This window comes from Leopardus geoffroyi, chromosome A1 (genome assembly GCF_018350155.1).
Source record: "Leopardus geoffroyi isolate Oge1 chromosome A1, O.geoffroyi_Oge1_pat1.0, whole genome shotgun sequence".
Lineage (NCBI taxonomy): Eukaryota > Metazoa > Chordata > Mammalia > Carnivora > Felidae > Leopardus > Leopardus geoffroyi.
The window spans coordinates 123,668,231-123,681,633 of record NC_059326.1 but is presented as its reverse complement, the minus strand read 5'-3'; the positions used below and the strand labels follow the sequence as shown (position 1 = coordinate 123,681,633).

The 13,403-nt window shown below is 35.2% G+C and overlaps 1 protein-coding gene across 1 annotated transcript in view; it reads right to left on the bottom strand.

Moving 5' to 3' along the window:
- MTREX (Mtr4 exosome RNA helicase) overlaps positions 1-13,403 on the bottom strand; it is a 106,480-nt gene that overhangs the window by 38,780 nt on the left and 54,297 nt on the right. The window contains exon 18 of the mRNA XM_045493347.1: positions 12,749-12,817. Within this exon, the coding sequence (XP_045349303.1) occupies positions 12,749-12,817 (69 nt within the window). The remainder of the gene's footprint in view (positions 1-12,748; positions 12,818-13,403) is intronic.

The following is a 13,403-nucleotide window of genomic DNA, read 5'->3' as shown; positions in this document are numbered from 1 at the left end:
ATTAATCCTTTTATTTATTATATCAGAATTAGAAAAATAAACTGTAAGAAATTAACAGTGTCAGAAAACAAATCTGTTACCTTCAAATTATCCTAATTAAACAACATGAAAATTATCCTCATAGCACCTCTACAATGTGTTTTTATACCATTGTATTAAGACTTTATTAAAAGACTTTTGTTTTTTATATTCTCTAATAAAAACATGATTGTTGAGATACAAGGATTAATTGCATGTGCAATTTATGATAATTTGTTTGACAGCAATGTCTTTCAAACAGCAGTAAGACCTTTTTCTTCAGTAAAGAATTCCTCTCTGCTTTTTAATTCAACATGTGAGTGATTTCTTTTACATAAAATCAATAAAAGGAAAGTTATTTTGATTGAGGAGTGAACATGCCAAAGAAATGACTGCTTAGTATCCCCCCAAGCACAGTTACTGTTCAAAACTGGAAAACTTTTAAGAAATAAACCCATACCTACGATCTATTTCTGCAATCAACTACCAACTGCTTAACAATGGTAAAATATACTTCCAAATACAAACCAAAAATACAATCACAGTTATCTTAATTACTGAGTTCAAATTTCTGAAAGCATAAGCTCCATTCCTCAAGAAAACCCAGTTTTTCTCCTTCAACTGGGTTTTTTTTCCCCCCTCAACATACTTTTTTTCAAAATATGGTTATTTTTTTTTTTAATTTTTTTTTTAACGTTTTATTTATTTTTGAGACAGGGAGAGACAGCATGAACAGGGAAGGGTCAGAGAGAGGGAGACACAGAATCTGAAACAGGCTCCAGGCTCTGAGCTGTCAGCACAGAGCCCGACGCGGGGCTCGAACTCACGGACCGCGAGATCATGACCTGACCCAAAGTCGGCCGCCTAACCGACTGAGCCACCCAGGCGCCCCCAAAATATGGTTATTTTTAAAGAAGTTTCAAAACATTCTCCACTTCAGTATAGACATGAAAGCCGAATAGTACTTTCAATTAGGTCTGTAACTGCAAAGATTATGTATTATGTAGAGCTTAGTCAATATAAAATAATTTTATAAACAATGAGCCAAATAGTTATGACCCAACTGTTAATTCTTCCAGGGGACAAATGACTGTAAGGAGAATCAAGGACTATTATCTTTAGTTTTCCAGACGGGAAAAAACCCACTGTGTGAGACACATTCTACAGTCTCATTAATGAACTAACTCCAAAATGTTAGATGACAAATAAGTATTTAAACAAAAATAATCTAAGATTTATCAACAATCTGTAATGTAGAGAATTTAAAACTGTCTTACTAGGTTTAGCTCCAACTCCACAGATTTTTTTCAATTTAATATTCTCCCTCTGTAAGCTATATCATGGAAGTGACTGTCAGAACTCAAGTATATCATATGTAATTTTTGTAAAGCTATCAAAATCACTCTCGACATTCCAGAGATATTCCTTAAGTGTTACAACAGAAAGCACACCTCAAAAACTTTAATGTGGCATCAAATGGAAATTTGCTGTTAAAAATATTTCTTAAGATTACACAACTGCTCTTTTCAATGAACTACTTCTAAGCTCTGTACTGTGGTAAAGATGGGTAGCATCATCCTTCACATAAGAGAAAATAGTTACTCAGATGTTCTATTTGGCTTTTCAACGATTGTCTTAGTATAAATTCTTTAAGTTTGTATGACTATCTCCTTACTTTTAACTTCTTAATCATATAATTGAACTATATTTTTCCTAACTTTTCATTCTTTTAAAAATATGGCTAATTTCCTACTATAAATGGAAATTTTCAGATTAAAATGTAATTTTGATTATCTCAAGTTTGTAGAATGTAAACAAATAATATAAAATGAATGTTGACAAGAACATTTGAATCTCTTTAAAATGCTTAAACTATTTTCTTTTTCAATATATATTCTTCCTCTCTCTCTACCAAACCTTATTAACCTATAAAACTCTTTGACTTAGTATTCTGATAGGTTACATAATCAATAAGAAAGTAGTCCATGTTTTTAGTAAACAAATGTAAGCAACTTAGTGGGAAAATCAGTTTTACCATCAATTTAAACAGAAAAAAAGTGAAATGTGTTCTTCTCTATTCCCCATTCCATATTTGCCTAAAATAATTCTCATCAACCCGCACCACTTTTAAACACGGATTAAGGACCAAAAGAGAAATCATTTAAAAACTTGTTTACTGTGTGTATAAATGTAATTATGTTAGGGATAATTTTTCTCCCTTAAAAATATAAAACCTGAGATCAACTACCAGCATGACAGCACGAGGAGTTTTTACAAACCCACCTCCCGAGCAAACTTAAGAAAGTTATAAAAAACCAACCATGTAAAGTTGGTTTTGGAAATGGTTCTAAAGACATACAGAATATGAAGAAACATCTATTCAAGAAAATACACTAAAATTCGCTAGAAACAACGTAAGTCTGATATCTAAGCCAAGATCACGCCCACTTCATTCTTCCTAACTCAGCAAGACAGAAACTGCAGACTACTGAAGGCAAAAAACATAGCAAGGCTCCCTTCTCCCGGAAGCTCTCTCAGTTGGAGGGCAATTTTCCGAAGAGGGGTAGGATGGCAGCATTTCTTAACTTGCTCCCACCTACCCATTGCTGAGGCTAAGTTCTGGGCAAGTGAATCTGAGAAGTAGGGGTTCCCTTCTTCTGCCCAGCCACCAGTGGTTGGCCAGAGACTCTATCTTACATGTGTGGGACTGCTGAGAATGCTGGGGCCTCAACTGCTCTTGCTTACCTGACCGTTAAGGCACTGCTGTCATGCTGGGAGAGGCAAGCTGTAAATACTTGAGGCTACTGCCTCCATGCTTTACCTGCCAGGTCCTTACCTAAACACTTTAGGACATGCTAGGTAAAGCCAGTTGTGAGTGGGGGGAAGGGGGTGAGGGGTGGAAAAGACTGCTTGGGATTCTTTTTCTCCCTCTTTCTCTGCTCCTCAATCCAGCTAATCACTAACTTAACAAACAAGCAAATAACAATATGCCTGTGAGAGGGGAGGGAAAGAGGGACCAGTACCAAGAGTACTACATTATTTAAAATGTCCAATTTCTAAGAAAAACGTTAAGACATGAAAAGTATGATCCAAGACCTATGTACCAGAAAAAAAGCAAGAAACAGAATAAAGTACCTATCAGAGTCATCAGATGTTATATTAAACAAAGACTTAATGGTAGCCAGTATGTTCAATCAAGTAAAGGAACCATAATTAAAGAAGTAAAGGAAGGTACAATAACAATGTCATATCAAATAGAGAGTATCAATAAAGACAGATATGATAAAAACAAACAAAAAGGAAATCCGTAAATTCATTATATACAATGCCTGAAATGAAAAAAATCACTAGAAGGGCTCAACAGATCTGAAGTAGAAGAAAACAGCAGCACATCTGAAAACAGGCTGACAGAGATTATGCAATCCAAAGAACAGCGGGGGGAAAAGGAGACAAATGAACAGAACCTCAGAGAAATGTAGGATAACAATAAGTACAACATACCCATATGTGAGTCCCAGGAGAGAAAGGGCTGAAAAAATATTTGATGAAATAATGCCTGAAAACTCCCAAATTAACTGAAAAACATTAATCTACGTATCCAGAAAACTCAATGGATACCAAGTAGAATGAATATAAGGAGATGAAAAAACAGACACATCACAGTAAAAATGCAGAAAACCAAAAAGAAGAAGACTCGTGAAAGCATCAAGAAAAAAAGGACTCATCTCTCACAAAGGACCAGAACAAGATTAACAGCAGAAACTTCTCAGCACAATGAAGAACAGAAGGCAGTGCGTTGGCATATTCATAGAAAAACACTTGTTAGCCAAGAATATATTTATCCAGGAAAGTTATCATTCAATAAAGACATTCCCAGAAAAAGAAAAACTGACACAATGTGTTGTTAGCAGACCCGCTTTGTTATGTGTCCGACTCTTGATTTCAGGTCAGGTCATGATCTCACGGTTTGTGAGATCAAGCCCCATGTCTGGCTCTGCACTGACAGCACAAAGCCTGCTTGGGATTCTTTCTCTCCCTCTTTCTCTGCTCCTCCCCTGCTCTCTCTCAAAAAAAAAAACAAAAACAAAAACCAAAAAAAAACTTTAAAAATAATTATTTCTTTTTCTATTAAATGATTTAAAGGTAAAATCAACATGTATATATTGAATTGTTAAGTCTATAATATATAGAAATGTTTGCCAATAATTTGCCAATAATACCACAAAGTAGGTGGGTAGGAGCAAAGTTGTACTGAGCTAAGGCAGTAACTCCAATGGTAACCTGAATCCAGAGGAACCAATAAAAGGTACCAGAAATGATAAATGATGAGATTAATATAACAAAAACTATAAATAAATACTTGCTCTCCTTTTGTCTAGAAATTGCACTATTGCCCCTGCCCCGAGCCTCACAAACAAATAACCTATCAACTATACTCACTATAGCACTCCTACTAATTTGTCTCTAAGCTTCTTTGTACGTCATAAAACTATATTAATAACTATAATGTGTACTCTTGGGTTCATAACATTTGTAGACTATACCACAAAAAAGAGGGAAAATGGAATAAATGCATACAGGAGTAATAGTTCTACATCTCACTGGAATTCAGTATAAATCTGAAACTTATTCTATTAATATGGAAATATTAAATATTAAATATTGAGCCCTAGCAACCACTAAGAAAATAACAAAAAAAAGAGAGAGAAAAATATAAATTATAGAAAAAGAAATCATCAAATAAACTGAAATGTTATGTTAGAAAATAAGCACTGAATGCAAAACTAAAGGAGTAGAAAAACAAAAAATGAGACTATTGAAAACAAAAAGCATAATGAAAGACACAAATCCAACTATATCAATAACAGTAAAGGTGAATGGATTAACCAATCGATTAAGCAACCCAATCAATAGGTAGAAATTTTTCAGAATGAATAAAAAAAGATCTAACTATGCAGTCTGTAAGAGACAAAGTTGAACCTCAATGACACAAGATTTAAAATAAAGATGGAAAAAGGTGTATCATGTAACCAACAAAAAAAGGTGACATACCTATGCTAATTTCAGATAAATTTCTACTTTAATAGAAAACAAAAACACATAAAGCAAAAAATGACAGAAATGAGAAGAGACATAGACAATTCAAAAACAATAGTTGAGGGACCCCTGGGTAGCTCAGTCAGTTAAAGCATCTGACTGTGGATTTCAGCTCAGGTCATGATCTTCCTGCTTAGGATTTTTGCTCTCCTTTTCTCTCTCTCACTCTTTCAAAATAAACTTTAAAACGAAACAAAAATAATAGTTGAGACTTTAATGTCTCACTTTTAATAATGCATAGAACAACTAAACACAAAGATCTGCAAAAAAGAAACAGAAGACATAAACAACACTATAAATCAACCAGACCTAATACACATCTATAGAATATCTCAACCAAAATATACATTCTTCTCAACCGCACATAAAACATTCTGCAGGATAGACCACATGTCAGGCCATTAAACAAATCTCAATAAATTCAAAAGGAATGAGATAATACCAATTATTTCTCAATAACAATGGAATGACATTAGAAATCAAATATAGGGGGCACGTGGGTGGCTTAATCGGTTAAGTGTTCGACTTCGGCTCAAGTCATAATCTCACAGTTCGTGGGTTTGAGTCCTGCATAGGGCTCTGTGTTAACCAGAGCCTGGAGCCTGCTTCAAATTCTGTGCCTCCCTCTCTCTCTGCCCCTCCCCACCCACCCCACCTCCCCGCTCAAAAATAAACATTAAAAAAAAAAAAGACATAAATTTGGGAATTTCACGAATATATGGAAACTAACACATTCCTAAATAACCAGTGAGTCACAGAAGAAATCAAAAGGGAAATTAGAAAATACCTGGAAGTGAATGAAAATGAAGAAACAATATACCAAAACCTAAGGGATGCAGTTAAAATATCTGCAGGGAAATTAACAAGCATAAATGCCTATATTAAAATGAAAGAAAGACCTCCAATTAATAACTTAACCTCCCACCTTAAGACAATAAAAAAGAACAGCAAACTAAACCTAAAGCTAACAGACAGAAGGATTAGTAAAGGAGCAGAAATTAAGAAAATGAAAAATACAAAAAAAAAAAACAAAACCCACTGAGACCAAACAGCTGGTTCTTTGAGAGCAACAAAATTGACAAACGTTTGGCTAGATGAAAGATTCAAATTATTAGAATGAAAAATCAAAGACGGACATTACTGGCCACCTTTTGGAAATAAATTGGATTGGATTACAAAGTAATATGATGAACAACTGTGTACAAGTAAATTAGGTAACCTAGATGAAATGGACTAATTTCTAAGAAAGCAAATCAATGAAACGAATTCAAGAAGAAATAAACAATCTTGAAAAGACCTATAAAACTGACTTAGTAATCATAAACTACCTACAAGGAAAAGCCGAGGTCCAGGTGCCAAATTCTTCCAATTAAAAAAAAATAGTAACATGAAAAGATGCTCAACGTCGCTCATCAGGGAAATACAAATCAAAACCACAGTCAGATATCGCCTCACGCCAGTCAGAGTGGCCAAAATGAACAAATCAGGAGACTATAGATGCTGGAGAGGATGTGGAGAAATGGGAACCCTCTTGCACTATTGGTGGGAATGCAAATTGGTGCAGCCGCTCTGGAAAGCAGTGTGGAGGTTCCTCAAAAAATTAAAAATAGGGGCGCCTGGGTGGCGCAGTCGGTTGGGCGTCCGACTTCAGCCAGGTCACGATCTCGCGGTCCGTGAGTTCGAGCCCCGCGTCAGGCTCTGGGCTGATGGCTCAGAGCCTGGAGCCTATTTCCGATTCTGTGTCTCCCTCTCTCTCTGCCCCTCCCCCGTTCATGCTCTGTCTCTCTCTGTCCCAAAAATAAATAAACGTTGAAAAAAAAAAAAATTAAAAAAAAAAAAAAAATTAAAAATAGACCTACCCTATGACCCAGCAATAGCACTGCTAGGAATTTACCCGAGGGATACGGGAGTACTGATGCATAGGGGCACTTGTACCCCAATGTTTATAGCAGCACTCTCAACAATAGCCAAATTATGGAAAGAGCCTAAATGTCCATCAACTGATGAATGGATAAAGAAATTGTGGCTTATATACACAATGGAGTACTACGTGGCAATGAGAAAGAATGAAATATGGCCCTTTGTAGCAACGTGGATGGAACTGGAGAGTGTGATGCTAAGTGAAATAAGCCATACAGAAAAAGACAGATACCATATGTTTTCACTCTTATGTGGATCCTGAGAATCTTAACTGAAACCCATGGGGGAGGGGAAGGGCAAAAAAAAAAAGAGGTTAGAGTGGGAGAGAGCCAAAGCATAAGAGACTCTTAAAAACTGAGAACAAACAGGGCTGATGGGGGGTAGGAGGGAGGGAAAGGTGGGTGATGGGTATTCAGGAGGGCACCTTTTGGGATGAGCACTGGGTATTGTATGGAAACCAATTTGACAATAAATTTCATATATTGAAAAAAATAAAAAATAAAAATAAATTAAAAAAAAAATACCAGTTCTTCAAAAACTCTTCAAAAAACAGAAGAGAAGGGGAACACTTTCAAACTCATTATGAGGTCAGCATTAATCTGTTACCAAACTCAAAGACATCAAAAGAAAACTACAGACATATATCTCCTGTGAATGTGAATGCAGAAATCTTGTGCAATATACCAGCAAACTGAATCCAGCAACACATAAAAAATAATAATAATAATCCCCCTGGCAGGATTTACCCAAGAATCAAAATTGGTTTAACAGGTGAAAACCAATTAATCTAATATACTGTTATCAGAATAAATACAAGATAGAATAAAAAATAACCCCATGATTATCTGAATAGGTACATAAAAAGCATTTGACAAAATACAACAATCTTTCATGATAAAAACACTCAACAAACTAGGAACAGAAAGAAACTTCCTGAACTTGTTAAAGGACACTTACCAAAACCCAAAGCTAACATCATTGTTAATAGACAAGGCATGGACATTCTCCCTCTAACTTAGGGAAACAACAAGCACATCTGCCCGCTATTAATACAGTACTCAAGGGTTTAGACAGAATGATTAGGCAAAACAAAAACAAAACAAAAAGACCTAAAATGCATTCACACTGGGAAGAGGCAAGTAAAACCATCTCTATTTGCAGACACAACAGGGCCCTGTATACAGAAAATAAAGTGTATAATTCATACTTGAAAAACAATAAATTACTAATTAAAGAATACCTAAATAAGAGGGAAAATATGCTATGTTCATGATTGAAACACTTATTATGTTAAGATAGCAATATTCTCCAAACTGATCTATAGATTCATGTGCAAGCCATCTGAGAAACCCAGCTGACTTCTTTGTAAAAACTGACAAGCAGATAATCAAATTCATGAGGAATTTTAAGGATCCCAGAATAGCCAAAACAATCTTGAAAAAGAAGAACAAAGCTGGAGAACTCCTAAGTCTACTTTTGTGAAACTTAACTACAAAGATACGGTAAATGAAGACAATATGATACTGGCATTGGGACAGACACAGAGGTCAATAGAATGGAAGTGAGAGTCCAGAAATAAACCTATGTCTATGATCATCTGAGGTTTGATAAGGATGACAAGATTATTTAAAGAGGAAAGAATTTCCCAACAACCAGGGTTAGGACAAGAATGGAGCTGGATCCTTATACCACATACAAAAATTAACTGAAAATGGATCAAGGGCCTAAATATAAGGGCTTAAACAATAAAACTCTTAGAAGAAAACACAGGGGTACATCTTCATGATCTTGATGTTGGCAGTAGTTTCTTTTTTTTGTTTGTTTTTTAATGTTTATTTATTTTTGAGAGAGAGCAGAGAGAGCGAACAAGAAGAGACGGGAGGTGGGAAGAGCAGGGCGTGTGTGGATAGAACAGAGGATCTGAAGCAAAGTCTGTGCTGACAGCAGAGCCTGATGTGGGACTTGAATTCATGAATCGTAAGGTCACGACCTGTGCCTAAGTCAGACACTTAACTGACTTGAGCCACCAGGTGCCCCCTGGCCATAGTTTTTTATGTAGGACACCAAAACCATGAGTAACAAGAAAAAAAAAATTGATTAATTGGATTACATCAAACTAAAACCTTTTGTGCTACAAAGGACACTATCAAGAAAGTGAAGACAAGACAGAAAATGGGAGAAAAATATTTGGAAATCAAGTATCATAAAGAACTCGTAACTCAGAAATAAAAAGAAAACTCAATTTCAATTTGAGCAAAAGAGCTGAAGACATTTCTCCAAAGAATATACAAATGGCCAATAAGCACATAAAAAGAGGGGTGCCTGAGGGCTCAGTCGGGTGAGCGTCAACTTTGGCTCAGTTCATGATCTCACAGGCTGTGGGTTTGAGCCCCCGTCTCAGGCTCTATGATGATAGCCTGGAGCTTGGAGCCTGCTTCAGATCCTGTGTCTCTCTCCATCTCTGCCCCTTCCTTGCTTACACTCTGTCTCTCTCTCTCTCAAAAATACATAAGCATTAAAAATAAATAAAAAATGGGACGCCTGGGTGGCTCAGTCGGTTAAGCGTCGGACTTCAGCTCAGGTCACGATCTCGCGGTGACCTGGGCTCTGGGCTGATGGCTCAGAGCCTGGAGCCTGCTTCCGATTCTGTGTCTCCCTCTCTCTCTGTCCTTCCCCCGTTCATGCTCTGTCTCTCTCTGTCTCAAAAATAAATAAACGTTAAAATAAATAAATAAATAAATAAATAAATAAATAAATAAATAATAAAATTTAAAAAATCACACAGAAAGATCCTTGACAGTATTTAGTCATCATGGAAATATAAATCAAGACCACAACGAGATAGCATTATACATCAAAAGTAATAAAAAGTCAGGTATTAAGGGTTGATGAAGATGTAAAGAAATCAAAACCCTCATACACTGCTACTGGCAATGTGAAATGGTGCAGACACTTGAGAAAACAACCTGGCAGTTCTTTAAATGGTCATACAGTATCCATAGGACCCAGCAATTTCACACCCAAGAGAAACGAAAACATATGTCCACACAAAAACTTAGACATGGATGCTTACAGGCACATTATTCATAATAGCCCAAAGGTGGAAACAGTCCAAGGATAAACAAAACATAGTGTATCTGTACAATGGAATGCTATCCAATCATAAAAAGAAATGAAGTGCTGACATATCCAACATGCTTAAACCCTGAAAACATTATGCTAAGCCAGACACAAAAGACCACATACCACATGATGATTCAATTTAACGAAATTTTCACAATAGGCAAATCTATAGAGAGCAGATCAGTAGTTGTTTAGGACTGAGGGTATGGAAAGATAGGGTGGGATGACAAAAGTTTCCTTTTCCTTCTGAGGTGATGAAAATCTTCTGAAATTGTGGTGATGGTGAATATACTAAGTCACTGAGTATAGTGTGTAAATACTATCTCAATAAAACTGATGAAAAAAGAAACACACGCAATATGTAAACCCTGTAGTGAAAAAAAAAATAGCACTTCAGTACACTGTAGGTAAAAATATTCTGCCCTAGCAAATTCCCTTAAATACAGACAAGTTATGGAATGAATAAACTGGCAACGGCTTTTCCATCATGAGTTATGTAAGTATGAATGGAACCACAACATTTAGCATTTACTGCCACACTTTCCAGTGTACACAGAAAACAGAACTTAACAGCTGTCAGAAGTTTCAATAAAGACTACCATCCTTTAAAGTGCTTCTCAAGGAAAATGTTATCTATGTTACTAATAATTATTCCTAAAGAAAATAATGCGTGTGTGTATGGAAAGGAGAAGAGGTAGGCAAGCCTTTAATACTTTCTCATGGCTAAAGGTAGTGAAATAGAAAATATAAAAGGCTCTAAGTTAGAGCTAGTCACAACTCAAATAAATAATACCGATGCAATCTTTGTCAAGGTTAAAATCCCAAGCTTCACTTCATTATGTGTTTTCAAAAAAGGGGAAGGACAGAATGAAAGAGGCAACTTTATCCAGTTTAATACTGTTAGACTCAATAAAGCCAACTTTTTTTGAAACCTGACCATCACTAACACTCCCCCCAACTTCCCACACAAGTCTGTCCATTTTAGTTCCTCAGTCTCCACCATGTGAACCCTTCTATTACCATCCTCCTTCTGACTCACTCCCGAAAGAGTAAGAGTCTCCTTAAATTGATAAACTTGCGTCTACTATGCTATCTCTTCCAATATCCTTCAAACACTGTAACAATACAGTAACTTCTGATCAGATCAATCCCTCCCTCAAAAATAAACATTAAAAAAACTAACACCCAAACTAAATGCAAGCAAACCAATCAGCCAACCAACTCATCTTCAAACATATGTTCTACCATTGTTTTCACATGTTTAGATTGAGACCCAATATACTCAAATGTATATTTTAACTATTTTCCATGATTAACTTCAATACTTTTAAAAATTTTACTCTTTAACTGAAATGTTCTGGGCCTGCTGCACATCGCTGCTCCTCCAGTGGTAAATATTCCTTAAATGAATACTACTTTTTCTTCAAGGTTCCTTTGAAAGTTTAAATTATCTTCCTAATTAGATGCCATCTCTAATAGCTCAGACATAACTTCTTCTTCCTCTGTGCTACAAATGCACTTTACTTACATCTTTACTAAAATACTTATTCTATCCTGCCTTTTATTTTAATTATCTGCTTTCTGCTGTTCACCAAAAGATGTAAGCACAGAGATTTTGCGTGTAGCCAATGAATGCTTATTAAATTGGGATCCAAGTGTGACAATACTTAAAAAACAAATCTTATAATTACTAATGAAGATGGTAATTTATCAAAATGGTAAAAACAAACTGAATATCCTTAAGAAGTTCTTCAGTGGGATTAATCACAGATCACTCACAAAAACACCCATTACAAACCCATGAACTTAATTGTTTCTCCAAAACAAATGCTTCAGTATCTCCAAATGCATTTACATTTATCAGGAATAACTTCCAATCCGAAAGCTTAATTCCTACATGTTTTATTCACAGGTGGGAAAAAGAAGTTAATGACAATAAAATCGTAATGGTAAACCTCATGAGAACGCAGATACCATCTTATGAAAACTATTCATTTTTAAAAATAAGGAAAAATATACATGGAAACACAAAATATCTTGCCTGAGGTTACACACTGACAGAAAATATAACAGACGGAATGGCTAACTTAATTTCAAGACAGTCACTCACGTAACAAGTTAACAAAATCTTCCTTGATTTTATATACAAATAATCTTTCCAAAATATTTATATAAATAATGACCAAAGTAAACTTCATTACTGTCTTCCTTTAGAGGGAATAAGTAAATCTAGCTCTTTTAATACCTTTTCTTCAAATCTCTATTATATACCTGAATCAAAATTCTAATTTTCAGTGTCAGAAGATAATTTTTTCTAATATTCAGTTTAAAGAGTAAAATTATAAAAAGTACTAATGAATTCAGAGAAGACATGCATATTGTAATGAAATTAAAATTTGTGGTTGTTAGGAAAACAACCACAGCACTTTAAGGATAAAATTTAAGATAATTCAAAACCTTAATTCCTCATGATAGAATTTAATACAGCTTCTCTTAAAGTAATGCTATCTCTACTTTGATCAATTTCATGAGTCTGAAAAAACTTCACGAAAAATTTATATATGATTCTACCTTAAGGGAAATGGCTTACCTTGACATTTGACTTTTTGGAGAAATTTACCACTACTCCCCAGCCAAAATCATCTCCTTCATTCTTTACCTAAAAAGAAAAGGAAGCAAGTAAACAAGAACATTTACGTCAAAAGGCAATTGTAGACTTCCATGCCCGTGTTATATATAGGCTAAGAAAACTTTGAGTATTCCTGGTAAAATATTTGTTGAAAGATCACTATTAAACATAAGTAAAAAGATGATTAGCCTTAAAGAAAGAAATGACCACCAAATTTCACAGGCCTCTAGAATAGCAATAGGAATCTCTCAACTGGCAATCAAATTTTTAAAATGATATGATGCATATGTTCTGAAAATATCTGAAATCTTTCTATATTTTACAGCTAATGACTTCAACCAGTTCTTAAAACTACCTACAAAACCACTTCTATTTTTTGATTACTGGAAATATTTTATTTCCAAAAGTGTCTACTTCAATTTATATACCCCAAGATGAAAATCAGTGTAGATTAAAAGGTCTTCACCCATGACCCTACCACCAATCAATCCCATGTGAAATGTGTAAAAACAACATAATTAATATAGATCAAGTCTTGTAGCAGGAAGCATTTCTACAAGAAAAAAAAAAAATTAAGGGGCGCCTGGGTGGCTCAGTCAGTTGAGCGTCTGACTTA